Here is a 27863-nt window from a genome sequence, read left to right on the forward strand (position 1 = left end):
GTTGAATAAAATATTAGAAATATCTTCCTTTTATATTTGAATGAGTAATGTGGGGTTTTTTGTTTATTTAGTTTGAGGGAGAGAATGTGAGTGGGGAAGGGACAGAGAGAAAGGGAGAGAGAGAATCCTAAGCAGGCTTTTCACTGTCAGCACAGAGCCCAACACAGGGCTCGATCACAAAACGTGGAGTCATGACTTGAACCGAAATCAAGAGTCAGACACTGAACTGACTCAGCCACCCAGGCACCCCAAGAGTCATGTTTTTAAATTTTAGAAAATTATACTCTAGCAAGAATTTGTGTAGGAAATAAACTAGATAAGCAGGGGAAAAAAGAGGTATATGGGGCCTAGTAACAGAAATAAGATAGATAGCAAAGGAGGGCCACTATGCAGTTAACAAATATCTGTTTGGTTCTAAAATGATGAAATGGTGACTGAGAATTTATTAGTAAGAATTTATGTGTGCCTATATGAGCAGACTATGTAGGTGCCCCCTTTTCAAAAGTAATTTCTAAAGCTGCAAGGTTCATAAAGAAATAGCAACTTACCTACAAAGGAAGGCTAGACAAATGGGGAAACCAGTAGACTTTAATAATATGGGAGCCTAGGGAAAAAAGACTCCAGGTGAGAACAATCCATAGTGTAGAATGCTACAAAAACGTCAAGTAAGATGAGATCTGAAAAGTGTCCATTCATTCATATGTTCAATAAATATTTATTGAGTTCTTAGTTTATGCTAAGAACTGTACTAGTCATGGGGATACAGTAATAAGACCAAAATAGTCCTTATTGACACTGAGTATAGTAGAAGAGACAGATATTAAATAGCTAATTTAAGAAATAAGTATTCAGAGATTCCAGTGCCAGCCAAGGAATAGTCCACTAACACCTGTCTCCACTGCTGATTATAACTAAACACTCTGGATGAAACACAAAAGCCACTACCTGAGCATTCTGAAAAGGTAAACAAGAGCAGTATTGGGGACAAGAATCAAATTGGAAGAGGGGTCCATATGAGAGAGAGCTTCACGTGTGTGTGTGTGTGTGTGTGTGTGTGTGTGTGTGTGTGTGTGTGTCGGGAATGGGGGTGGTTGGAGAGAGAATTTTACAGGCGTGTGGGTGCCCAGTGAGGCTGTGGCAGCTACAACTCCTAAAAAAAACAACCCTGTCTTTATAGACAGAGAAACAGAAAATGGGTCCCTGGATTTTAAAGAGTTGTGGGGAAGAAATCCCCATTTTTCCCTCTTGCTGTGGCACGGGCAAGTAAAACTCCTAGAGAATAAAACCCATCATTCCAGCTGTAGGACAGAGGCAGGAGGCCGAAGAGAATCTCACAGAGGAGAGAGCTGGAGAAGGGTTCTCTTAGTTCTGTGCACAAATCAGAATATATCCAGAGCTCACTTCTGAAGTACACATACACAGAACACCCCAAAGCAGCATAGTAAACTCCTTGAGAACTGAATGGCAATATAAAGCAAAGCACAATTCCAAGACTAGCCCCTGAGTAGTACAAATGTAGGACAGATCTAAAAGAACACTGCATAGGCCTTGGAAACTGTCCTAACATTAGAATCCATAAGGGAAAAAAAGTCAAAATAGACTTTGCAGTCTCAATCCAACCAAGATAACTGACTGCTGAAGACAACAATAAAAATCAATATTCTTCAGAGGATTTTAATAGGATCCAGAGTATCAGGTTTTCATTGGCCATCATCCATTAGTTGGTAAAAAATGAAATACAGAGATTGTTATCATTCAGTGTTTAATTCTTCTACTACTGCTAAGAAAACAGTATACAAATCAGCCCACCTAGCTGATTTTTATCTTCCAGATCAGAGTGGTGGTTTTCCAAACAGAATGTTGTCCATTTACTTTACAACTACCATCCATGAACCAAGGAGATATTTGTTGGTCAGCTGAGAGATGTTTATTGGACACAATCCAAGTGATGACAGAATCTGGCAGCTCCTCACACAGTTTCAAAGTCAGGCCTAGGGGAAAAGAGGCCCCCTACTTGTGAATACATCATCCTTGCATTCCACAGGTAGCATGACCCTGAATAAACCATTTCCATTTTATTATGGAACTGTTCTGGGCACTGCCTTCCCCAGTATAGTGTTTTTCCAACATCAACCAAGACATCAAAGGCATTTTAGGTTTCAAGATTATTTTATGTCTTTAGTCACAAGGTCAGTGTTTTGGTTTTTTTTTTCTTGAGAGAGAGAGCACACGTGTATGCATGAAGTGGGGTGGGGGGGCAGAGGGACAGAGAAAAAGGATCTCAAGCAGGCTCCACACACAACATAGAGCCTGATACAGGGCTCGATCCCATGACTGTGAGACCATGACCTGAGCCAAAATCAAGAGCTGGATGCTCAACCATCTGAGCCACCCAGACACCCCACAATGGCCATTTTAATTAATGTCTGATAGTAACCTACTAATTGCCCTTCAAAGGGAAATTCTCCAGACCAAAGTCCCTATAGTCAGTGCTAAGAGGTGCTCCTAGGCTTTTGTGATAAGCCCCACTGAATGCTCCACATACAGTTACTGCACGAAGAATTTGTCCATATCAGCACTCCAGCTTCTACTTTATATTGTTTGGATTCATGCAAACATTAATTTTCATTTAGCATGTCCAATTAATATTTCTTGAAGGGCAGATTTATATGCCTTCTATTTTATAATAATAGGTAGCTGAAATATTCCCCAGATATGATATTCATCCCCATAATGCAATCAGGTAGAGGCACAATCACTTCACATAAGGCCTGTTGAAACATCAATTCTCCTCCAAACTTTCACCTTAATCCCATCAGCCTTTACATTCTTAGCTGTAGCTTCCATTCAGATTTCATTAACAGGTTCTGGTTTTATAACATGAACTATGGAAGGTGTTCCCCAGTCATACCTAATATTCATTCCTATAAAACATTCAGATAGAGGAGACACAATTTCTTTACATAAAGCCTGCTTCAACATTCTAATTTTTATAATCCCATCAACTCTTATATATTTTCTCAATCTGACTGTAGTCCAAGTTAGGACTTCATAAACATGTTTCCATAGCACAGTGCATGGAGCTCTGTTGCAAAGGAGTACCAGAAATTTCTCTATCCCCTGATCACATTACCCACACAAGTCCATATGGCTTTCAGGGGTTGGGCCAGAGGATTTGGGCCCCTAGAGTTAAATCTTCACCTTGATTAATACAGCTAACCATCACCCCAAGCAATTCTGGGTAGGGTTTTTCATTGTAATCTATACCTTCTAGCTTTTTAAGTTCCTCCAAATTGAGGTAAATGAAGCAGACTTGTTTGGGGCCTTTCAACATTGAGGGACTAATCGGGAATCCCACTGGTCCACCCAACTTTGATAGTGCTGTATCAACACCTTTGTTTCAACATCATCAGTGTCCACCACACTCCTCCCTTTTCTCAATAACCATCCATAAACTTCCACTCTGCTGAGACAAGTCCCCTGACTCTCCCCTCTGTCTTTCCCTGCTTTTCTTGTTAATTACTTTAAAGATCTTGTTTTCAGTAAAACTTACACTGGGAAGCTCATACAGCAAATCTGATAGGACTTTTCATCATGTTGTTTGATTTTTGCAACAGTAAAGTTACATGGAGTGCCCCTACAACAGAGGCCTCCCTAATCACAGCATCTACCATAACTTGAGTAATGAGCATATTCATCAAGTGAATATACCAGTCATCACAGATCCAGTCCCACATGGCTTGCATACAAAGCACATCAGCTGCTTCATTTGGGATTGGTTCCACTTGGCAATTATAGGAGGAGTTAGACAGTCCCCCGCTTTCTCAGACAAACACACTTCACAGTGTCTTTTAACCAGTCCACCAGGATGAATGTTCCCTTGGGAATAACCACCTGTGTGTCTGAATCATGTATAGCCATCTGTGATTGTTTAACAGTGAGCTTTGGGTCCTGTACCAGCCCAAACAAACTCTTCCACTCAGCAGTATTTAAAACCAAAGATACTTCTCCTAATTTAGTTACTCTTACAATCCATTTGAGTAAAGGTTCTTCAGAAAGCTGATGATACTGACCTACAAAATGAGACAAATCCTACACTATACCCACTGTTCTCAGTAGTTTCTTGGTTTTGCCTTCCCCCCATGTTGACTACCTTGTTGGCAACCAGAGGTATTAGAGGCAATTTCTTTTGTTCTGGCATATTTTTTCCCTTTGTGGGCAGCTCTGAGGCTAGTGGACGAAGCTCACACCAATCAAAATCTGAGCTTGGTCTAGAATCAAAGCCTAACTACACTTTCTTTCACTTTAGATATTACAGATAACAATAACCAAGGGATTGTACAGTTAATATGTTTCTTATTATTTTACATTTCCTTACATATCCACAGTAAGCCAACTCTACAGGGGTTGGGTCTACCATCATTTCTAAATTCCAATGGTAATTTTTACCTTTAGTAACTGATTGCAGTGCAGCTGCAGTTTCATACCATGGGTAATTAGGTAGCCATCCTGGGATCAGAGGTTCCTCATCCCCATCCTTTCTCTTCATACACCACATGTTTCCTTGAGCCAAGGGCCATTTTGGCAAATCTCATTTCTCCAACACCAACTAAAGGAAAAACTGTTTCTCTGCCCAGAGAACACTTCTGACACCAAGTGTATGAAGATTTTTTTTTTAAGCACATCACCTAATTTTCCAACTCTGGATAACAACTGGGTATCCTATAACTTAATGTCAGACTCCACAGACTTAAAGACTCAGTCCCATAAGACTACCCTCAATTCAGATGCCAGTCACAAGTAACAAGTGAGTCCCCAAGGGGCCCAGATTTTTGTCTGACTTGGCTACAAAGTTAAGGGGGCCTATAATCATCCCTTCAGAATTAGGAATTTGCTTGGATGGCTTACAAAACTCCAGGACAGATTTACTTATGTTTACCAGTTTTTTATAAAGGATGTTATAATGAATACAAGCAGCCAGATGAGGAGGTAAACAGGGTGAAGTCTAAAAAGGTCCCATGTTGGGGCGCCTGGGTGGCGCAGTCGGTTAAGCGTCCGACTTCAGCCAGGTCACGATCTCACGGTCCGTGAGTTCGAGCCCCGCGTCAGGCTCTGGGCTGATGGCTCAGAGCCTGGAGCCTGTTTCCGATTCTGTGTGTCTCTCTCTCTCTGCCCCTCCCCTGTTCATGCTCTGTCTCTCTCTGTCCCAAAAATAAATAAACGTTGAAAAAATTTTTAAAAAATAAAAAAATAAAAAAAATAAAAAGGTCCCATGTGTAGGAGCATCTGCTTCCACGGGATTGGGATACACCACCTTCCTGGCAAGTGGATGTGTACAGCAACCCAGAAGCTCTCCTTGTAGTTTAGGGATTTGTATGGAGGCTCCATCATGTAGGTATGATTCAATGTTACCTCAGTCTCCATCTTCTCTTCCCTTTCCTGAGGATGGAGGGTAGGACTGAAAGGACTAAACTAATCATGGCTTGGTATTTCTGATGACCAGCCCCAATCTTGAAACTATCCAGGAGCTAACCAAGAGTCACCTCATTAGAACAAAGGATGCTCCTATCACCCAGGAAATTCCAAAGGGTTTAAACCTCTGTGTAAAATATTCCTATCACTCCCATCGGTCAGGAAATTAAAATGGTTTTAGAAGCTCTATCAGGAACCAGGGGCAGAAACCAAATATATATTTGTTATTATATCACATTGTTATTATCATTATGCTCTGTAAGATAGAAGTGAACATGCTTAAAAATGGAAAGACAGAAGTTCTCAGCAGAGAAAAAGAAATTATGGAAAAGAAACCAATAGAAATTATAAAACTGAGAAATATATCAAAATAAAAAATTTCACTGGATAAGATCAATAATAGGATAAAGGTGATAGAGGAACTTGAAGATAGACCAACAGAAACTATCTAGTCTGAAGAATAGATGGGGGAAGAAAGATTGAAAAGAAAATAAAGACAGCCTCTGGGTCCTGTGGGACAGTATCACATGGTCTAACATTCATTCACTGGAGTTCCAGAAAGGTACATTAGTTTCTATGTAAAGGTACATTGGAGGTGTATTACTTTCCCATTGATGCTATATCAAATTACCACAAACTATGTGCCTTAAAACAACAGAAACCATTTTCTCACTGTTCTGGAAGCCAGAAGTCTGAAATTAAGGTGTCAGAAGGGCTGCAATTCCTCTGGAGGTTCTAGGAGAGAATCATTCTTTGCCCACTTCTGGCTTCTGGTAGCTATCAGCATTCCTTAGCTTTTATGGTCATTTCTCCCTCTACTCCATCTTCACACTGCCCTCTCCTCTTTGTGTTACCTCCTTTGCTTCTCTCTTATAAAGACACTTGTGATGGCATTTAGGGCCCACTTAAAAAATCCAACGTAACTGCCTTATCTCAAAAATCCCTAACTTAATTACATTGGCAAAGACCCTCTTTCCAAATAAAGTAATATTTTAAGTTCTAGGATTAAGTCTTGATATCCTTTGGTAGCCATTAGTCAACCTACTGTAGGAGAGATTGGAGCACACAAAAAAAATGTTGTTGAAGACATAATTACCAAAAACTCCACAAAATTTGGTAAAAGATGTAAATTTACAGATCCACTGAGATTCTTGAATCTGAGTGAATCTCAAACAGGATAAACTCACAAAAAACCACTCCCAAAGACATCATTATAAAATTGCTGGATATACAAATACTGAGTCATTGCGTTGTACACCTGAAACTAACAATAATGTCGTATGTCAATTATACCTCAATTAAACAACAACAAAAATTGCTAGAAACTCAAGATAAAGAAAAAAATCTTGAGACCAGCTAGAGGAAAATAAGACATAACATACAAAGGAACAAAGATTTGAATGACTATGGGTTTCTCATTAGAAACCTTGGAGAGTAAAAACAATGAGGTATCTGTAAAATGCTGAAACTATCTAACCAAAATTAGTTACCAACCAAAGTATCTTTCATTAATGAAAGTAAAGACATTATAAGAATAAGGAAAACTAAGAGAATACATTTCCAGGAGCCCTGCACTATCAAGACAAAGGGAAATGATACCCTTTTGATTCCCTAAGATTCCCTTAAGAAGAAAACTTAGAACTTTAGGAATGAAAGAAAAGCAAAATAAATCTAAATAGGTAGATAAATATAAAAGACTATTTTTTCACTAGATTTCTCTAAAATTTGTATGACTATTATAAGCAAAAATTATAACATCATTTGATGTAGTTTTCAAATGACAGAAATGCAATCAACATGATAATCAGAAGGGAGGAAAACAAAGGCACCTATACGGATATAAGATTCTGACATTTTACTTGAAGTAAACTGTGAAAGGTTAGGGATGTATAGTATAATCATCAAAAGAACCATTAAAAACAATTATCTCCAAGAACATATACAAATGGCTAACATAAGCATATGAAAAGATGCTCAACATCATTAATCGTTATGGAAATGCAAATCAAACCATAATGATTACATGTCAACTATATTTCAATAAAGCTGTATAAAAGAAAACAACGAGATATCACCTCACATCTAACAAAATGGCTACTATTTTAAAAAGGAAGGAGGGAAGAAATGAAGGGAAAAAATAACAGGTGTGGTGAAGGTGTAGAGAAATTAAAATTCTGGTATACTGTTGGAGATAATGTAAAATAGTGTAGTTGCTAAGGAAAACAGTATGGCAGTTCCTCAAAAAATTAAAATTTGATATAATAATTCCACTTCTGGGGTATATCCAAAATAACTGAAAGCTGAATCTCAAAGAGATAGTTGTATACCCATATTTATGGCAGATTATTCAAAATAGCCTAAAGGTGGAAGGAACCAAGTGTCCATCAACAGATGAATGAATAAACAAAATGTGGTATACAAAGTGGATTATTATTCAGCCTTAAAAAGGAAGTAAATTCTAATACCTGCTACAACATAAAGGAACTATGAGGATATTATGCCAAGTGAAATAAGCCAGTCACAAAGACAAATAATGTATAAATCCATTTGTATGATGTATCTAGATGAGTCAAATTCATAGGAACAGAACGTAGAATGGTGTTTGCCAGAGCTTGGGAAGAAGGAAAATGGGGAGTTATCACTTAATGGGTTTCAGTTTCACAAGATGGATAAGTTCTGAGGAATGGTTGCACAACAGTGTGAATATACTTAACAATACTGAACTATACACCTAAAAATAGTTAATAGTTAAATAGTTAAAAATAGTAAACTTTATGTTATGTGTATTTTACCACAACTAAAAATTAGAAAATGAAAAAGTGTTTCTAAACAGATAACCAGGGGCACCTGGGTGGCTGACTTCAGCTCAGGTCATGATGTTGTAGCTCATGAGTTTGAGCCCCATGTTGGGCTCTGTGCTGAGAGCTCAGAGCCTGGAGCCTGCTTCAGATTCTGTGTCTCCCTCTCTCTCTGCCCTTCCCCTGCTCGCTCTCTCTCTCTCTCTCTCTCTCTCTCTCTCAAAAATAAACATTAAAAAAATTTTTTTAAACAAATAATCAAAAAACTAATAGATAAATTATAATGGAATACTAAAAGTATCCACACAATCTAAAAGAAGGCAGAAAAGGTGAAAGAGAAAAATTAAAAAGAAGACACAAACAGAAAACATTTAATAAAAGGGTAACCTAAGTCCAACAGCATCAATTATTACACTAAATGTAAATAGTCGAAACATACCAATTAAAAGAAAAAGTTGTCAGAATGAGGTTTTTTTTTTTTTTTTGAAGATTCAACTAAAATAAAATAAGCAACCTATTGATAGATTAGGAGTAAAAGGATGGGAAAAACACTAGTCAAAAGAAGTGGAGTTGCTACATATCACCATGGATAAAGAGGGATATTATACAATGTTAAACAATGTTAAAAGGATCAATTTGCCAAGAAGACATAAGAATTGTAAGTGCGAAAAAAAAATTGTAATTGTGTATGGACCTAAAAATACATCTTCAGGGGCGCCTGGGTGGCTCAGTCGGTTAAGCGTCCGACTTTGGCTCAGGTCATGATCTCACAGTCTGTGAGTTTGAGCCCCGTGTCAGGCTCTGTGCTGATAGCTCAGAGCCTGGAGCCTGCTTCAGATTCTGTGTCTCCCTCTCGCTCTGACCCTCCCCTATTCATGCCCTGTCTCTCTCTGTCTCAAAAATAAATAAACGTTAAAAAATTTAAAAAATACATATCTTCAAAATACATGAAGCAAAAACTAAAGAGTTGGAAAGATAAACAGACAAATTTATTATTATACTTGGAGACTTCAATGTTTCTTTTTTTTTTTGAGAGAGAGACATAGGGGATGCAAGTAAGCAGAGAGAAAGAGGGAGAGAGAGGGGGAAAGAGAGAGAGAGAGAGAGAGAAAGAGAGAGACTCTCCCATAAGGGACAGAGAGAGAGAGAGAGAGAGAGAAGTGGGGCTCACCTGAAGCGGGGCTCATGTTTACATGAAGCAGGGTTCGTGCTCACCCAAAGAAGGACCCATGCTCACCCAAAGTGGGGCCCATGCTCATCTGAAGCAGGGCATGAGCTCACCTGAAATGGGACTGGAGCTCACCCAACGTGGGACTTGAACTCATGGACCATGAGATCATGACCTGAGCCCAAGTCAGATGCTTAACTGAGCCACCCAGGTGCTGGAGACTTCTCTCAGCAATGGACAGAATAAGTAGACAGAAAGCCAGCAAAGATTGAGAAGACCTGAACAACACCATCAACCACCTTGACCTAAAACATTTGTAGAACACTCTACCTTAACAAGAGCAGAAGATATATTCTTTTCAAGTGTACCTGGAGCATTTACCAAGACATATGATATTCTAGGGGTGTGGTGCCTCGCTGGCTTGATTGGCACAGCATGTGACTCTTGATCTTGGGGTTCCAGCCCCATGTTGGGTGTAGAGATTACTTAAAAATAAAATATTTTTAAAAAGACATATGATATTCTAGGTCATAATACAAAATTTAAAGAATTGAAATCATAGAAAGTACATTCACTGAATATATCAGAATTAAATGAGAAACAAATAACAGAAAGATATCTAGAAAAGTCACAAATATTTGAAAATTAACACACTTCTAGTAACCCATGGGTCAAAGACGACAACACAGGGAAACTAGAAAATATTTTGAACGGAATTCAGATAAAAATACAACATAAAAAAATTTATGAGCTTCAGCCAAAGCAGTGCTTAGAAGGAAATGCATAAAATTACATGTTCATGTCAAAAATTAAGATCCCAAATCAATGATCTAAACTTCTACCTTTAGAGGGGTGCCTAACTGGCTAAGTCAATAGAACATGAGGCTCTTAATCTCAGTGTCATGAATTCAAGCCCCACATTGGGCAGAAAGCCTACTTAAAAACAAACAAACAAACAAACTTCTACCTTTAGAAACCATATAAAGAGTAAATACAAAACAGATGAGAAATAATAAAGAGCAGAAATCAGTAAAGTTCAAAATAGGAAAACAACAGAGAAAAAGAAGTAATGCCAAAATAAAACAAATTTTATTGAAAATACTAACAAAATCTAGAAACTTCTAGCTATACTGACCAAAAAAAAACAAAAAAAACAAAAAAAACCCCAAAAGACAAAAAAACAAGACACAAATTACCAAAATTAGGAATGAAAGGGTAACATCATCACAGACACTACAGATATTTAAGAGAATATTACACAATTAATCCATAGACACAAATTACCAAAGCTCACTTAGGAAGAAATACATAACCTGAATAATCCTGTAAATATTAAAACAATTAAATCTGTAATTTAAAACTTCTCTATAAAGAAAATTCTATGCCAAGTGGCTTCACCATCAATCTACCAAATCATAGTGTAAGAAATAATACTAAATCTATACAACCTTTTCTGAAAACAGGAAAAGGGGAAACATTTCCAATTCAGAAACACATCCCTGTTACCAAAGCCAGATAAACACATTATAAGAAAGGCAATACCTCCCATAAACATAGATGCAAAAATCCACCACAAAATATTAGTTTTAAAAAATGCAACATGTGAAAAAGATAATATACTACAACCTAATGTGTTTTATTCTGGAAATTCAAGGCTGAGTCAACATTTAAAAATTAACTGACATAATTCATCATATTAACAGACTAAAGAAGAAAAACTGATTTCTCAATAAAGGCAGGAAAAGCATTTGGCAGAATTCAACATCTATTCATGATAAAAACTCTTAGTAATCTAAGAAAAGAAGGGAACTTCCCTAACTTGAAAAAAATGACACCTACAAAAAAAAAACCCAAAAAACTATAGGTAACACTTAATAGTAAAAGACTATTTTTCCTGTTTTCTCCCTAAAATCAGGAACAGGACTAGGACATCTACTCTCACCATTCCTATTCAACATGTAATGGCAGTTCAAACCAATACAATAAGAAATAAAAAGCATACAGATTAGAAAGTTAGAAGCTGTATCTGGTAATAGACAACAATGTCTAAGTACAGAATATTAAGGAATCTACAAAGAAAGCTCCCAAAACTAATAAATGAGAATTGGTCAATGTCATTCAAAGCCACAGCTTTTACTCCAAAGTTATGATCTCCAGATCTTTATATCACAGTCAATGGATATCTTCACCTGTATATTCCAAGAACTCCTAAGATTCTATTTCCACAACTGAATTTATTGTTATCCCTCCCAAAACTTGTCTTTAAAAATACATATTTCTCATTATCTTTGGTAATACCACCAATTTACTTGTTCTAATATTCATAGCTTTCCAATATTGATTTATCCACCCACTCAAGCTACAAAGGAGAGATTCATCTTAGATGACTTCTTATCCAATCCACATCTACGTGGTCGTTTAGGGTATCAGTTAACTTTTGTTATGAAACAAACTGCTCCAAATCTGAGGGCTTAGAAGTAAATATTTATTATGTCCTGTGATTCTGTGGGTTGACTAGCTGATTCTTCTGGTCTGAACCATCTTAGGTGGGGCTGGACAGTCTAGGATGGCCTCACACATATGTTTGGAGCCTCAAATGGGAAGGTTGAGATAGCTGGGACACTTGGGGCCTCTCTCCAAGTGGTCCTTCATCTTCTAGGAAGCAAGAGTGATTTGATTACATGGTGGCAGAAGGGTTGTCAACAATAAAACGGCAAGTCCCAAATGTGCAAACATCCTTCAAGTCCCTGCTAAATTACAACTGCTATTATCCCAATGGCCACAGCAAGTCACATGAGTTAGTCCGTCTGGGAGGGGACTACCCAAGAGTATGGAATAGGTGGGCATGAACAATTGGCTTGAGAAGGAAGGCATAACTGCAACAATTTACACTTAATCCTATTGATTCTATGATTCTATCTCCTTTTAACCCCTCCAATCTCATGAATCCCATTTTACTGAGGAGTTTAAGAGCTTCTCATCTCCTACTTCCAACTATTCGGAATAATCTCCTAACTGAGCTTGTATTGCTATAGATGATCAGCATGTGAATTTTTCAGAAAATGCAAATCTTGTCACAAAACTCTGCTATTTCAGGGTGCCTGGGTGGCCCAGTCGGTTAAGTGTCTGTCTTCGGCTCAGGTCATGATTTTGTGGTCTGTGGGTCCGAGCCCCATGTCGGGCTCTGTGCTGGCAGCTCGAAGCCTGGAGCTTGCTTCAGATTCTGTGTCTCCCTCTGTCTCTGACCCTTCCAGACTCATGCTCTGTCTCTCTCTCTAAACACAAATAAAAACAAAAAGCAAACAAAAAACATAAAAAACCTCTGCTGCTTAAAACTCAATAGTTTTCCTTTTGCCATTAGAATAAACTATGGAATGAATTCCTAAACGAGATCCACAAAATCTTACTTACTCTTACTATTAAAATGTTACTTACTCTTACTATTCCCTCATATGCACCCTACTCTTTCAGAAACAAAAAACTAAGTCCTTCAAAGGGCCATAGTATTTCAGACGAGATCGGGCGCGTTCAGGGTGGTATGGCCGTAGACGGGCCATAGTATTTCAATACCATGCCTTTCCACCTAATGTTGTTTCTATCTGGAATGTCCTGTTACTGCTTGTATCCTACCAAATTTCGACACATTCTTCAAGATTCATCTCAAACACCACAAATTTAATGAAGCAGGTCCTGCCCGACAAAGTTAAATGCTCCATTTCTTGCTTCCATTGCATCTCCTACAACCTTCAATTATAGTGTTTATTCCAGTACACTATAATTATTTGTTTAGAGTCTTGTCTACCTACTTACTTCACTGTGGGAGAAGGACTATACCTTTCAAAATATCTATCTCTCCAACATTTAGAACAATTATTGACATTTAGTAAGTACTCATTAAATGCTGTTTAATTGATTAATTCATTTCCAACATTCTAGATGCTAGTGGAAAGAAAATTTATGAGATAAGTCTTTCATTGTCAAATACTGTCATCAATTCAGTACTCTTCTTCAAACGTTACTTTTCAGTGAAGTTGTTTGAGTAGAATGTAGTTCCAAGTATACTAAACTTTCAATCTGTACTAATACATCTGTAATGTGTTATGAATATGTTAAAATGAGAATTTAACAGTGGGGTGTATAAATGTACTAAATTTAAAATGTACCTAATGTACTAAAACTATCAATGTACTAAAACAGATTGATGCCACATTGTAGCTATAGCTGGATTAAGTAAGACTGACTCTCTTTCTCTTTCCCTAAATTATCATACATTTTAAAGTTTAAAGTAAAAATATCCATGTTGTATTGTCGCTGGAATGAGAGAATATATACACAAATAAGTCTCCTTGAAAAATTCACTGCAGTCCAGAGCCTGGCCCTCAGCCTTTGCTACAGTCCTAGTTTTTGTGTCCTTTGCAAAATTCATACATTGAAATCCTAACGCCCCATGTGATGGTATTAGGAGGTGAAGGTAGGTGATTACGTCATGAGGGCAGAACTCTTATGAACGAGATTCCAAAGAGCTCCTTCTACCCTTCCACCATATGAGGGCACAGCAAAAAGACTAGGAAATAGATACTGAAGGAAACAAGTACTTACCAGACACCAAATCTGCCAGAACCTTGATGCTGGACTTCGTAGGCTCCTGAACTGTGAGAAATAAATTTGTTGTTTATAGCTTTGCAGCTCAAATGGGCTAAGACAGCCTTACTGACCCAGAAACCTAATTTGTCAGGAAGACTTTTGTTTAAAACACACACACACACACACACACACACACACACACACACACACACCCCAGTATCTTAATCAACAGTAAGAAGCAGATCTAATGCCAATGGCAGGGGAGGGGGGAAGGGGGAGTAGAGAGTGCTTCTCTAACCAAGGCAAATACTTTGGTGATAGAACTAATCTAATTTATGTTACAGCCTCAAAGTGCATAATTGAGGTTAAACACTGGACTCAGTTGTATTCTGATACAGGAAAAAATAAAGTGCAAAGAAGCTCATGATTAAGGAGCCTCAGAAAGTACAAACCACTAAACTAACTTGGGCAAAGTTGTGAATGATTTTAAATCAGGTAGTGACCAATAAAAAGACAAAGTACCACTTTTTCCACTAGATGGTCAACACATAACATATATATGTGCACATTTATTGTCTCTTGTAGTGAGGAAAGAAAAGCCCTTGCCAAGTAAGTTCAGTGCACTTGGTATGGAATATTTAATTTCGAGACTGGAGAAAGACTATTATTTACTTGACGTCAATTTCTATAAATTAAAGGTAAGAAGCTTTCGGTTCAGAATGTAAAGGCTTTTGATCGCTGTGAGGAGATGGGGGAGATTCACGGAATACATTTAATATCATTTAAGATATATTTTGGCCAGGGCTCAAGAGGTAGGCTTTTTCGTTTCTTTTGTTTTGTTTAAACTTTTTCTTAAAAAAAAACTTTTCATTTTAGAACTTAGAGCGAAAATAGCAGAGTTCCTATTATACCTCATACAAGACCGTTTTTAAATCTCCCACTTCCACAGCCAAATCTCTTTCCGACTTCTTTGCTTCTCTGCTCGGATTTTGGCAGAGCCTAGTTCACACAGTGCAACTTTAGGATCGTAACGAAAACCCAGTTCACTTAAAACTTCACCGCCCAGCCACAACTCTGTCAGGGCTTAAGCTCGCCAAACACGAAAGCTCTCGCTCCGCCCCGCTCTTCTAGAGACGCCCGAGCCCCTTGCAGACGTGGCTCCTCCAACTCAGGTCCCAGGAGACCAGCGCGAAGCGGACCAGGGGGGTGGCCTGCCTCCAGAGGGGAGGCGCCCAGGACCCCACGGGACTAGCTGGGGCCGGCCTAGGGCAACCACCAACGTCAGGCCTCTCCTCCAAGGGCAGGTTCCCGAAGCCAAAATATGTGTAATCTCAAAACGTCCAGATCTCTGAGGCATGTGGCGGATTACACAGAAATACGCACATAGGTGACGGCCGCTTATTGTTTAATGCAGACGCCTGCAGGAAGTCCCCAGGCAGCACCCACTCCTCTCTACAGCCACCACCCACAGGCGGCGTCGCTGGCGCAGCCAGTCCTAGGACGCGTTGCGCGGGGAGCGGGCACGCGCGCGTGAGGACGTCCGGGGAGCGCGCGCGCCGCCGCCACCAGCGAGCTCGGTTGGGTTTGCCGGTGGTGGGGTTTGAAGGTGATGGCCTTGACCGAAGGCCTCGAGGAGGGGTCTTCCGCTGTTCCAGCAGTCGCTGCCGGGACTACCGTTCACTCTTCGTCATGAGAGGTAAGGCCTGGGGGAAGCGGGCCGAGGAAGCGAGGGGCCAAGGCGAATGGGCTCTGGGAGAATAAGTGAGGTACTCGAAGCTCGAACGTGGGTGGAAAACTCTGTCCTGGGGATTCCGGAAGAGTTTTGTGCGTTTATTTTTCTTACTTTTTCGTCCCCTTTCTTGCTTGTGCTTGGAGGAAAGTGGGAAGGTTCTACGTTTTTATTTATGGAAAAAGATACAGAAATTGTCCCGTCCAACGTCAGTCTTCGGAGGTTTGAGGGAATAAATAGCACCTGTGGCTTCAGAGCATCGGTGAAAAGCTTTAGTGAAAATCATTTAAAAACCACACCACCATACAGTAATTGGAAAAAAAAAAAGTTAGACTTCAGAAAGAAATAGAATGGCAGAACATATCCTGACATTAATCCTAGCTACCTCCTATAGAAACGGCAGTCTGGGATAAGGCTCAGCGTGTCCTCTGCTGTCATTACGACTCTGGCATCTTCGAAGACTGCTACACTGGTAATTTAGGGATCCTTTCCTGCCAGTGTCCTTTTTCTTTCCCACCTCCCAACCCGCAATGATGGTGGCATTTTTATCTTTATTTTATTTTAATTTAAAAAAATTTTTTGAATGTTTATTTATTTTTGAGAGAGACAGAGACAGAGCGTGAGTGGGGGAGGGGCAGAGAGAGAGGGAGACACAGAATCCGAAGTAGGCTCCAGGCTCTGAGCTGTCAGCACAGAGCCCGACGCGGGGCTCGAACTCACGAGCCATGAGATCATGACCTGAGACGAAGTTGGACGCTCAACCGACTGAGCCACCCAGGCGCCCCATTTTTAATGGGCAGACTATATAATGATCTTTACACAGACTAAAGAGTTACCTACCTGGCAATTACATAGCGACTCCCCAAGTGTCCCAAATTTAAAGGTGTTTGGGTAGCATTCTTTTCTGGGGGAAGATAATACTTTTGGTATTAATCATTAGAAATCTTTTCAGCCTTGGGAAAGCTATTTCAGCATAAACCGAAATCTGTAGGTCACTTAAGTGAAATGTTTATTATTAGTTCTCCATGATGATACTTAAAAACAATTTTTTTTAATGTTTATTTTTGAAAGCGAGAGAGAGAGAGAGCGAGAGAGAGCATACGAGCAGCGGAGGGGCAGAGAGAGGAAGACACAAAATCCAAAAAAGGCTCCAGGCTCCGAGCTGTCAGCACAGAGCCCAACACAGGGCTTGAACTCATGAACCCATGAGATCATGACCTGAGCTGAAGTCCAACGCTCAACTGACTGAGCCACCCAGGTGCCCCATCCATGATGATACTTTAAAAGGCATTAAGATTTAATGTTTTTTTTCTCCTTAGCCTTTCAAAGCATTAAAAAATACTGTTTACTCTTAGGAAATGTAGAATCTCCACCAGAGATGAAACTGCTCCAGTTGGGCAGAGTAAATGTCCTGAAGTATCCAAGTATGAATGAGTATTAGTACATTATTAACATCTGCTGGGCACCCATACTTAGACTATTTTGCTGTTTCCTTCTGTCATTAGAGAAGGGGGCATCTGAAGCTCAATTTTGTTTGTAGCAGATGTTCCCTAAAAAATAGTTTGAATACTGCAGCAGAGCCTTGACATTAAGGGAAGAGGGATGTCTAGTTAAAAGTGATAGACAACCTGAAGATAATTCATCTACTGGGACTATTGGCCTGTCCTGTAGTGAGTAAAGGATTCCTACTGAACAATATATTGCCTGTATTTAATTGTTCACTTAGAATATTTTCTGATTTTTTATTTTTAGGAGACCAAGCCCTGAAGCAAAGAAATCTGGATCACAGAAAAACTATTCAAGGGTCATGCAAGCCAACTGTAGCCAACTGCACAGCCCTCCAGGAGCTGCAGGCAGTGAGGATGCCTCAGCTTCCCAATGTGTTCATACAAGATTGACAGGAGAAGGTTCTTGTCTTCATTCTGGAGATGTTCATATCCAGATAAACTCCATACCTAAAGAATGTGCTGAAAATCCAAGCTCCAGAAATATAAGGTCAAGTGTCCATAGCTGTACTCATGGATGTATACATAGTCGCTTACGGAGTCACTCCCACAATGAAGCAAGGCAGTCTGATGATACTGCCACAGAGTCTGGAGATCATGGTAGTAGCTCTTTCTCAGAATTCCGCTATCTCTTCAAGTGGTTGCACAAAAGTCTTCCATATATTTTGATTCTGGGTGTCAAACTTGTTATGCAGCATATAACAGGTAGGGTATAATAAAACATTGCATTGTTTCATTGCAAAATTTAGTTAATTTTATTTCCTTATTGGTAATCTCCTTGAACCTCTGTATTTTGTTAGCTTTGAAAATTGTATGTTTCCTGTAAATTCATGTTATTGTGTTAACTCTTGGATTTTTTTTTCTTTCAATTAACTGGAACTTATTTCCTAACAGGAATTTCTCTTGGAATTGGGCTGCTTACAACTTTTATGTATGCAAACAAAAGCATTGTAAATCAGGTTTTTCTAAGAGTAAGTATAACAAGTAACTTAAAAAAACATTAAATGTTTCTCTCTGTACAATTTATTATATACTCACTTTTGAGAGAAATAGGAATTAAGATCATTTTCTTGACAAACATGTTATAGCATCCATGATATATTAAATTTTGTTATCTAAATGATCTGTCCTGATGATAAATTATTTCACCTTATTTTCTTTGTATGTTGAGTCCCTGATAGAAAAACTAGATAAGATTAAAAGGTTTAGAATGCACTATTTGATCTGATTTGTTAAGTGCCTTCATATTTTGAGTAAATTTTACCATCATTAAAAACTTCACCTGTTGCCCTAGAAGATCTAAAATAGTTCAATAAAATGTACAGGTATCGAACTATTAGGGCTCCCTTTTTTAAAGAAAATTAAGTCCAAGAAGTTTTCCCATAATATAAATTATAAACTATTAGTCATATAAGTTACTGGAAAAAATAGGATTAGTTTATAAAATTTCACCTTCAAGCAACTTTAAAGGGCTGTATCTGTGTAAAGGATCAGCATTCTGACCTGGATATTTGTAGTTAGAATCTACCAAACCATAAACATTTAATTCGGGGTTTAAATTAAACTAGTAATTAAGACAATTTTAAAAGTGAGATTAATAGCAAATTACCTTGTTAAAATATTACTGAATTGAAAATTTTTAGTTATTTTTATAAGTCCTGACAACCTAGCATTTTTTAAAGTTCAGTTTTGTCAGGGAGGCAAAAATAGGGAGTAGAGGTAAAGTTTGTACTTGGATGGTTCTTTTATGTCATTTTGTAGATTTGGCTTCTTTGAAACCTGGGTAATGTGAGTATTGTTTTTATATAGTGAAGAAAACTGTAATTTAAAAATTTGTTTAAATATTCTGTTTTGTTCACTAAAGATTCATAGAGTGCAATGATGTACAATTTATATTTTTATTAAGATTAATCTACTAAAATGTTCTAAGTTCACAAATTAGTCATTAAAGTAAAATAGTTAAATGATATTTATAACTCTGGCATAATTCATAATAACAAATTATAAAATTGTTTATTTTTCAGGAAAGGTGCTCCAAGATTCAGTGTGCTTGGTTACTGGTATTCTTAGCAGGATCTTCTGTTCTTTTATATTACACTTTTCATTCTCAGTCACTTTATTACAGGTAATTTGAGGTACAAATACACAATCATATTTTTTATGTAAAAATTTATTCCATAGCACTTTGTATATATCTTAACTTACACATACTTATTGTTAGAGTTCAATTTTTACCGGTCCCTCTCCTTCCAAGATAATAGCTCTAAGTGACATACTCAGATTTGTATACTAAGTGCCTTGGCTCATAGCAGGTACTCACTATTTTAGTTTTTGATACTTAAATTTTTACTTATATAATCAGTGGTTTTAAACACCGTTAGGTGTTGATGGCGGTCTTTTTAAATTTTTATTTATTTTTGACAAAATTGTATGTATTCAGGATGTAAACATGTTTTGACATATATATGCATTGTGAAATGATTATCACAATCAAGCTAATTAACATGTCTGTCACTTCTCTTAGTTACTTGTGTGTGGGGGGGGGGTGGGTAAGAACACATGATCTTTGTTTCTAGAAGCAAGAAGACTTACTAAAGGATAGTTGTTAAGTTTCCAGGTCAGATGGAAGTGTTCTTAATTTTTAGCTTTAATCCGATGATTAGAAGTCCTGGTTTTAGCGGAGTTGGGAGAGATGGGACAAATCTAGGAAATAGTATATAGAGGGAACCAATACCACTCAAATTGGATTGGGTGTGTTGATGGGAGGTAAGAATCCAGGATGACCCCTGGGATTTAGTTTTAGCAACTGGCTGGGTGGTGGTTCATTTATGGGCTAGGAAACACTGGAAAGAGAACTGATTTTGAGGGGAAGATCAGTTTTGCTTTGAACATGTAAAGTTTGAGAGGCCATGTAGAACTCTTAAAGTGATTGTAGCTATATGTCATGAGCTCATTGTCAAAGTTAGGGCTTTAAATTTTGGTGGTATACAGCATATGGTTGATAGACCTAAAAACCATGGAATTCACCAAGACTAATCAGGGAAAGAAAGTGTAGACAGAGGAGAGGGCCCAGGACTGGACAATAATCAGAGGAGGAGCAGCAAAGGATATTTAAGGAACCATCAGTTATATAATGAGAATAACTAGGAAAGTGTGATGTTAGAAGTCTAAGAAGAAAATAATTCAGGGAGGGAAGATGGAAAACGAGAAGTGACCTTTGAGTTTAGCAAGACAGAAGGAATTGGTGATCTTGACAAAAGCAATTCAGTGGAAAGGAGATGGAACCCTGATTGGAACTGGTTGAGAAGAGAATGGTGGACATCCAGTATTTAGTGAATTCTTTAGATTACAGGGTAGCTTTCCAGCGATGACATGCTAGAAAGACTGTTCTTTTTCTTTATTCTATGGAGGAAAGATTTGAAATTCAAACATTTGAAAAGTCCCTTTAAGCAAAATGATCTTCCATTTTATTTACATGAACTCTAACATCTTGCCAAACTCACATTTTTTACATATCAAAGTAAAATACTTGGTAGCAAATTTAAAACCCCTATCAAAACTTGACCTTTGTATATTGTTTTGGTAAGTTTTGATGTTTTTCTCTTGGTAGCTTAATTTTTTTAAATCCTACTTTGGACCATTCAAGCTTCTGGGAAGTACTCTGGATTGTTGGAATTACAGACTTCATTCTGAAATTCCTCTTCATGGGCTTAAAATGCCTTATTTTGTTGATGCCTTCTTTCATCATGCCTTTTAAATCCAAGGTAAGAAACATGTTTTATTGGAACAATATTAGCAAACCACATTAATACTATTTAGTCTTTGTTGAAATGACTCTTTTATAACTTTTCAGTTTTCTAAATAACCTAATTTTAATCATCTGTATTAGCTTAGACTAGAGACCATTTGTTCAAAGACCTGAACTTAAATAATCTATTCCAAATTCTGTAAAATCAGAATTACATTGCTTCAGAATAATCCTCACATCACATATAGAAAAATACTATTTAGATTTGTACTTCTATTCTCCTCCAGGGCTTTATCAAGTAGTTATTTATAACTGACTACAGGCAGTTTTTCATGTGTTTTTTCTCATATTCAGTAAAAATTTTATAATTGAGTTGTGCTATATACTCATGATGATCTCAATCCAATATGAAATATTTGTGCTATGTAAGTAGCTTATATAGCCCTGTTTTCTTTTTCCTTTCTTTTTAGGGTTACTGGTATATGCTTTTAGAAGAATTATGTCAGTATTACCGAACTTTTGTTCCCGTACCAGTTTGGTTTCGTTACTTTATAAGCTATGGGGAGTTTGGTAATGTGACTAGACGGAGTCTTGGGATATTGCTGGCTTTACTCTACCTCATACTAAAAGTAGGTAATGTTATAAATCTTGTCATTGTATCATTCATATGATGATGACAGATTTTACATACTACTGCTTTTCCCCTTGACTGTTTTATAGTTTATATCACTAGTTTGAAGTAATGACATGTTCTGTATCTGTTTAGAAATGGAAAAATGGAAATATATGTCTTTATCTTATAATCTAGTGGTTCTTACATTTAATTGGGACAGTGGAGCTCCAGATAGCATGGGTAGAATAGAACATATTCATCCCCAACAGTAGCATCTGTCATACACAAAAGTACTATCCTCCTCCCCTCAAATTAATATGAAACTTTTAAAAAGCTACTTTAAAAGTGCCTGGTCTTTGACAGTTATATTTGTCTTAACTAAATTGTAACTCTATTCAAATGTACTTCATTTTGGTCAAGAGTTGACTGAAATCTATAAAAGGGATGGGAGGATGGGCAAATGGGTGGAGAGGAGTGGAAGATAAAAACTTGGCTGAAATCAGTAAATGGAGTAAAATATTCCATAATTGGACTTTAAATATATTTACAATGAAGTGAATACGCAATGAGCATTACGTTAATACCAGTATTTGATATGATGGGATTTGAGCTTTAATCTCTGGGGTTTTTAAAAAAATTTTTTAAATGTATATGTATAGATTAAAAAAAATTTTTTTAACATTTATTTATTTTTGAGAGACAGAACATGAGTGGGGGAGGGGCAGAGAGAGAGACACACACACAGAATCCAAAGCAGGCTCCAGGCTCAAGCTGTCAGCACAGAGCCCCACGTGGGGCTCTGACTCAAGAACCATGAGATCATGACCTGAGCCGAAGTCAGACACTCAACCAACTGAGCCACCCAGGCGCCTTTTAATGTATATTTTTGAGAGAGAGAGAGCATGCGCATGAGAAGAGGGGAGAGGCAGAGAGGGAGGGAGACAGAATCAGAAGAAGGCTCCAGGCTCTGAGGTGTCAGCACAGAGTCTGATGGAGAGCTTGAAGCCATGAACCTCCAGATGGTGACCTGAGCCAAAGTCAGGCATCTAACTGACCAAGCCACCCTGGCATCCCTTTAGGTTTAACAGATAGGGCTCTTTGAATTCAGGAATTCTTACTTCCTCTTTCAGCTTTTGGACTTTTTTGGACATCTGAGAACTTTCCGACGGGTTTTGCAAATATTTTTTACACGACCAGTAAGTACTTTTTATCAGTTAAAAACACTTTTTACCTTTCTTCTTCTTCTTTTTTTTTAAGGTTTATTTATTTTTGAGTGAAAGAGTGCAAGTGGGGCAGGGGCAGAGAGAGAGGGGGAACAGAAGATCTGAACTAGGCTCTGCACTAACAAGAGCAAGCCTGATACGCACCTCGAACTCACAAACTGTGAGATCATGACCTGAGCCAAAGTCGAACTGAAGTTAACTGCTCAACTGACTGAGCCACCCAGGCGCCCCTACCTTTCTTCATTATAAAAATGTTTTAGTTCATAAATTTTACAAGTATGGATTTCATGGGGCACTTGGCGGGCTCAGTTTGTAGAGCATGTGACTCTTGATCTTAGTTCTTGAGTTCAAGCTCCACGTTGGGTGTAGAGCTTACTTTTAAAAAAAAAAGGTGTGGATTTCATAATTACATGCTTTTTTAGTACTCTGGCACATGGGGCTATAATCAGTTCCTTTTTTTTTTTTTAATGCTTATTTTGAGAGAGAGAGAGAGAGAAAACATGTGTGCATATGGGGAAGGGACAGAGAGAGCATCCCAAGTAGTTCTGTGCTATCAGCATAGAGCCTGATGCCAGGCTTGATCTCATGAACCCTGAGATCATGACCTGAGCCTAATTAAGAGCCGGATGCTTAACTGACTGAGCCATCCAGACACCCCTCTATGACTTCCATGTTGACAACTACCTTATAGTTGATGCAGTGCCTATATTTTCGAATATGCCTCTTGCCCTTCAAATCATTTGATGTAAGGATTTATATACATTCCCATAAAAATCTTGTCATGAACTTTTGTTCCTCTTCCTTTTTAAAAAATTCACAAGTGGTGGGTTTGTGTACTTCCATTAAGTTCTTATTCAGCTCCTGTAAGAGTGCTCATTGTTAATTTGAGAAAAACTCATTACCAAAAATATCCCTTGAAATTTTCTTACTGAAAAAGTTTCCCCACCAGTAGTCAATTCTGTATGCACAAGTTCTCAAGTAAGTTCTCATTTATTTAACAATAAGTTGAGACTCCAGTGTCAACTATAAACTTGATTATTACGTGATTCCACTGATGTTACAAATTGCAGAGAGAGGCTCATTTGCTATGTAGTAGTCTCAAAGATTCTCAGTACTTACATGTGGACACTCTTTGGCTAGATAGAACTAGTAATGTTTTTCATTTTTAAAGTGAGCTCACAAATCCAAGATCAAGAGTTGTGTGTTCAACCAGCTAAGCCAGCGAGGTGCCCCTAGAGCTAGTAATTTAATAACAAGTTTTGCTGCATCCTATTCAGACTTCTCTCTTTAGACAAGATATAATAAAATTGAGAATTCCATTTTGATGGAGTTTATTCAATTGATTATAGGAGTGCCAGCCATTTTACTATAATTTAGTAACGCTTGTGCTAAAATACGTTGATATTCTTTCTCTGTAAGGCATAAAGAGAAATCATAGTCATTGATACTCTTCGATTTATTCTTGAGTCTCTCAGGAATACACGTATACACATGTTCCTTAACTTTGCCAGAGAAATGGCAATCACCATTAAGAGGAGTCTTCACCTGAAGGGAGTCTGCAAAATCCCAGACAGGAGTGCTGTTTTGTTTTTAAGTTTATTTATTTTTGAGAGAGCGAGCAGGGGAGGGGCAGAGAAAGAGGGAGAGAGAGAATATCAAGCCGGCTCTGCACTGTCAGCACAGAGCCTCATGTGGGGCTCGACCTCCATGAGATCATGACATGAGCCGAAACCAAGAATCAGACACTCAACTGACTGAGCCACCCAGGTGCCCGAGGAGTGCTGTTTTAAAAGCTGTCAGCTTCTGTGTCTGCAGTGTACTCTGCTAAATGACATTTTAATGAAGGCAAATTGGCACCAGGATCATCCATCAGTATCCTGATTTGTTTCTGGAATCTTGAACATCACCAGACCCAAAACAGAAATCTTACTTTTAAATATTTTTATCCTTTGAGTTTTAGTTTGATTTTGTTAACTCTCAGTATTTAGTGAAAGAAGTTTAGATCCTAGCTTTAGGTTGTTGAGTCAAGTCATGCTTTGCTCTCATTACCATAACTGAACTTGGGTGTACTTACTTCTCTTCAGCCACCCTTTCCTCATTTCTACAAAAAGGTGATCTCATTTGTAAAATCTTCTCACGTCTCGTTAATGACTACATTCTATTGAATTTGGTGAGGAAGTTATTAAGATCTTAAAGAGATCAAAAACTTTTAAGGACTGTAGTAGGAGAAAAGGAAATTTAAGAAATTGTGTTAGTCTGTTAGTTTTGACAGTACAACTCTATCTGTGACATTTTGCAATACTGGTTCTTTTGTAAAATTTTATTTTTTCCTAGTACTAAGTGTTCTCTGACTTGTGATAATTAAGGATGACAATTCAAATTATTCTTAAATTTAGTAACAGGACAGACATGTTCAGTGGTCCCCAAAACTTCTTTACGTTCAGTTCACCTAGAGAACTTTAAAATATTAGACTCCTGGGTCTTATTAGAACAGTATGTTTGGACCTATTGAGTCAATCTCCAGTGTGGAGCACAGAAATCTATTTTTAAAGCTATCTCCACACGAGTTACATTCAGGCAGCCAAGCTCTGAATGGACTCTTTTGAACCACTGCTATAGGTAATATGTGGGTTATTTGGCAATATGGGCCACATAATACATGAATGTAGACTTTATAGTAATTATATTTCAGATTGCTTAGTCTCTTAAGTCCGTTGAATTTCTAGCACTATCATGTGGGAATCCAATAAATCTAACCATCTTCCAAGATCCTATTGTGTATCTAATGAGTTCATCTTGGTGCATGCAATCCAAGACACACATGGTTCTGCATACGTAGTTCAGTTTTGAAATGTTTGTATCCTTCAGCAGAGTTTTCAAATGCCTAGTTCAAGGGAGATTTGAGAAATACAGCATCACCTATGCATTTGAGGAACAGGAAAGAAAGATTTGTAGATAAACAGAACTTTTTATCTTCACAGAGTTATGGAGTGGCTGCCAGCAAGAGACAGTGTTCAGATGTGGATGATATTTGTTCAGTATGTCAAGCTGAATTTCAAAAACCAGTTCTGCTCATCTGTCAGGTAAGTAGATTTGTTAAGCATACCAAATACAGCATTTCTCTGTCATATTTATGTTAGCTACAAGGAAAAATCTGCAATGTTTAGCATAAAGTAGCATTCAGGGCACATACTAGAAATTTCTTACCTATAATCAGGGGTTTGGTAGATTAGCTAAACCTTGTTCCTTATGTTCTAATGATTTGTATGCAGAGGAGGGTATGTGGGGGAAAAATAATTCAGAGGGCAGACTGGATACGAAAATGACTTGAAAACAGGCTACTCTTAACAACTGGTTACTAGTCTTTAAGAATACCAGCATTTGTTATTGGATTGTGTAAGTCCCTTTCCTATACTTTATGGCAGTTATTCTCAAACACTTTAAGACAGGAGGTCATAATACTTGATCTTAAAGTTATTACCCAGGGATAGCTTATATCTTATTAAAAGTAGTTGAATAGTATAGTCAAAAGAACACTAGTGGCTCTACCACTAATACCGCTTTGTGTTCTTGAATGTCGTACTTTGTTTTCTCATTTGTAAAATGAAGGGATTAGTGCTCTCCAAAATTCCTTTCAGCTCTAAAGTATGATTCTATAATGTGATGATTTTAAAATTAAAATGTTAAGTATAAAATCTAATTCTTAATTCCTTTACAGCATATATTTTGTGAAGAATGCATTACCTTATGGTTTAATCGAGAGAAAACGTGTCCACTGTGCAGAACTGTGATCTCAGACCATATAAACAAATGGAAAGATGGAGCCACTTCATCCCACCTTCAGATATACTAAGTTGTATAAACTATGAAGGCCACAAAACACTAATTTTATTTGGTTACACTGACTATTGATAAAGACATTAGAATGGGTTTTCAGGACTAGACATTAAGGAAAATGTTTCCAAATGATTTTAGACTATTATAGTAAGACTTAACTGTGTCATCTAATTTATCAAGAGATTAAATGAAAGAACCTTATGTTTTAAAAAATATGTAAGTAATGTTCAACCTAATGAATATGGAACATTTATCCTGTCCTAATTATTTGACAGGTGGTTGCAGTGTTAAATTGTGAATGTTTTCTCATTAATGTTACCAAAATGTCAATTGGGTAACTAAAACTAGTGATTTTAGAGGAACTCAGGTATTCTTTCCTGACATTGTTTTCAGAATAAAGAATATTTTTCATAATATTTTAAGATACACATTATCTGAAAGTAGAATTTTCTTTAGCATTGACTTTTATAATTCCCATTCTAAAAATTCTTAAATTTTCATAAAATTTGTATTTTTAAATGAAAGTTCTAAATACTATTTTTTACCTGTAAACAATCAGATTTTCTAAGTGAAGATTAAATTTACTGAGGATGATATATTTTAATATTGTGTTGTTCTCTGTAAGATGATCAGCAATCGAGAATAGATTATTTGAACTCATTGTTTGTGGACCTCATACATACAATCCTTCTGTCAGCTTTAATGTTCATGATCTTGCTTTTTGTATAGTGCCATGAACTATCTTGAAGTAACTATTAAAATAATTGACATGAATTACAAATAGCTGGCTCCACTGATGATTTCAATAATATGACAAATAAGACCCACTCAAACTCTTACAAAAGAATTCCCCTTATAACTAATCTTCTCCAAAGAGTTTTGGAATCTTATGCTTAAGTCACTGTTACTTGGGAGATTAAAGTTTGCTCTCAGAGGCTTGCACCCAAAGCTTTGGATAGTGTGGTTTATTTGCCTCTAGGTATTTGTGCAGGGTAATGGAAAAGGGAATGAGGCATTTTCTCTCTCCCCATGAAACCTTTAAGGCAGAATCAAATCTATAACAGAAGTATGAAAGGCTAGTTACATCTAGAGTATAACTTCTGCCCATTTTTTCAATTACCATTAATCAGTTTGCACACAAGGAAAAAATAGTAGAAAGGAGGAGCTGGGAGGTAGAAAACAAATC

General features: G+C 37.6%; 2 protein-coding genes across 5 annotated transcripts in view; one reads left to right on the top strand and one right to left on the bottom strand.

The window, feature by feature from the left end:
* Positions 1-285: 285 nt before the first annotated feature.
* Positions 286-27863, bottom strand: part of RPS6KB1 (ribosomal protein S6 kinase B1) — a 71676-nt gene continuing 44098 nt past the window's right edge. The window contains exons 15-16 of one of the 3 annotated variants that reach the window (XM_047831628.1): positions 14038-14088; positions 286-1991 (exon numbers count right to left, since the gene is read on the bottom strand). In XM_047831628.1, coding sequence (XP_047687584.1) covers positions 1970-1991; positions 14038-14088 — 73 coding nt within the window. In that variant the 3' untranslated portion in view covers positions 286-1969. Of the gene's footprint in view, positions 1992-10610; positions 12094-14037; positions 14089-27863 lie in introns of those variants that run through there. The other 2 variants (XM_047831630.1, XM_047831629.1) reach the window with 2 other exon arrangements.
* RNFT1 (ring finger protein, transmembrane 1) lies at positions 15562-27458 on the top strand. Of its 2 annotated transcripts, XM_047831633.1 has the most exons (9): positions 15562-15718; positions 17504-17961; positions 18151-18227; positions 19281-19381; positions 20867-21020; positions 21475-21633; positions 22748-22813; positions 25822-25923; positions 26559-27458. In XM_047831633.1, the coding sequence occupies exons 2-9, from the start codon at positions 17559-17561 to the stop codon at positions 26691-26693; spliced, it is 1197 nt and encodes a 398-aa protein (XP_047687589.1). In that variant the 5' UTR covers positions 15562-15718; positions 17504-17558; the 3' UTR covers positions 26694-27458. The 2 variants fall into 2 exon arrangements, with proteins under 2 accessions (XP_047687589.1, XP_047687590.1); XM_047831634.1 differs by lacking the exon at positions 22748-22813.

The sequence above is a fragment of the Prionailurus viverrinus genome, chromosome E1, assembly GCF_022837055.1.
Source record: "Prionailurus viverrinus isolate Anna chromosome E1, UM_Priviv_1.0, whole genome shotgun sequence".
Classification (NCBI taxonomy): Eukaryota; Metazoa; Chordata; class Mammalia; order Carnivora; family Felidae; genus Prionailurus; species Prionailurus viverrinus.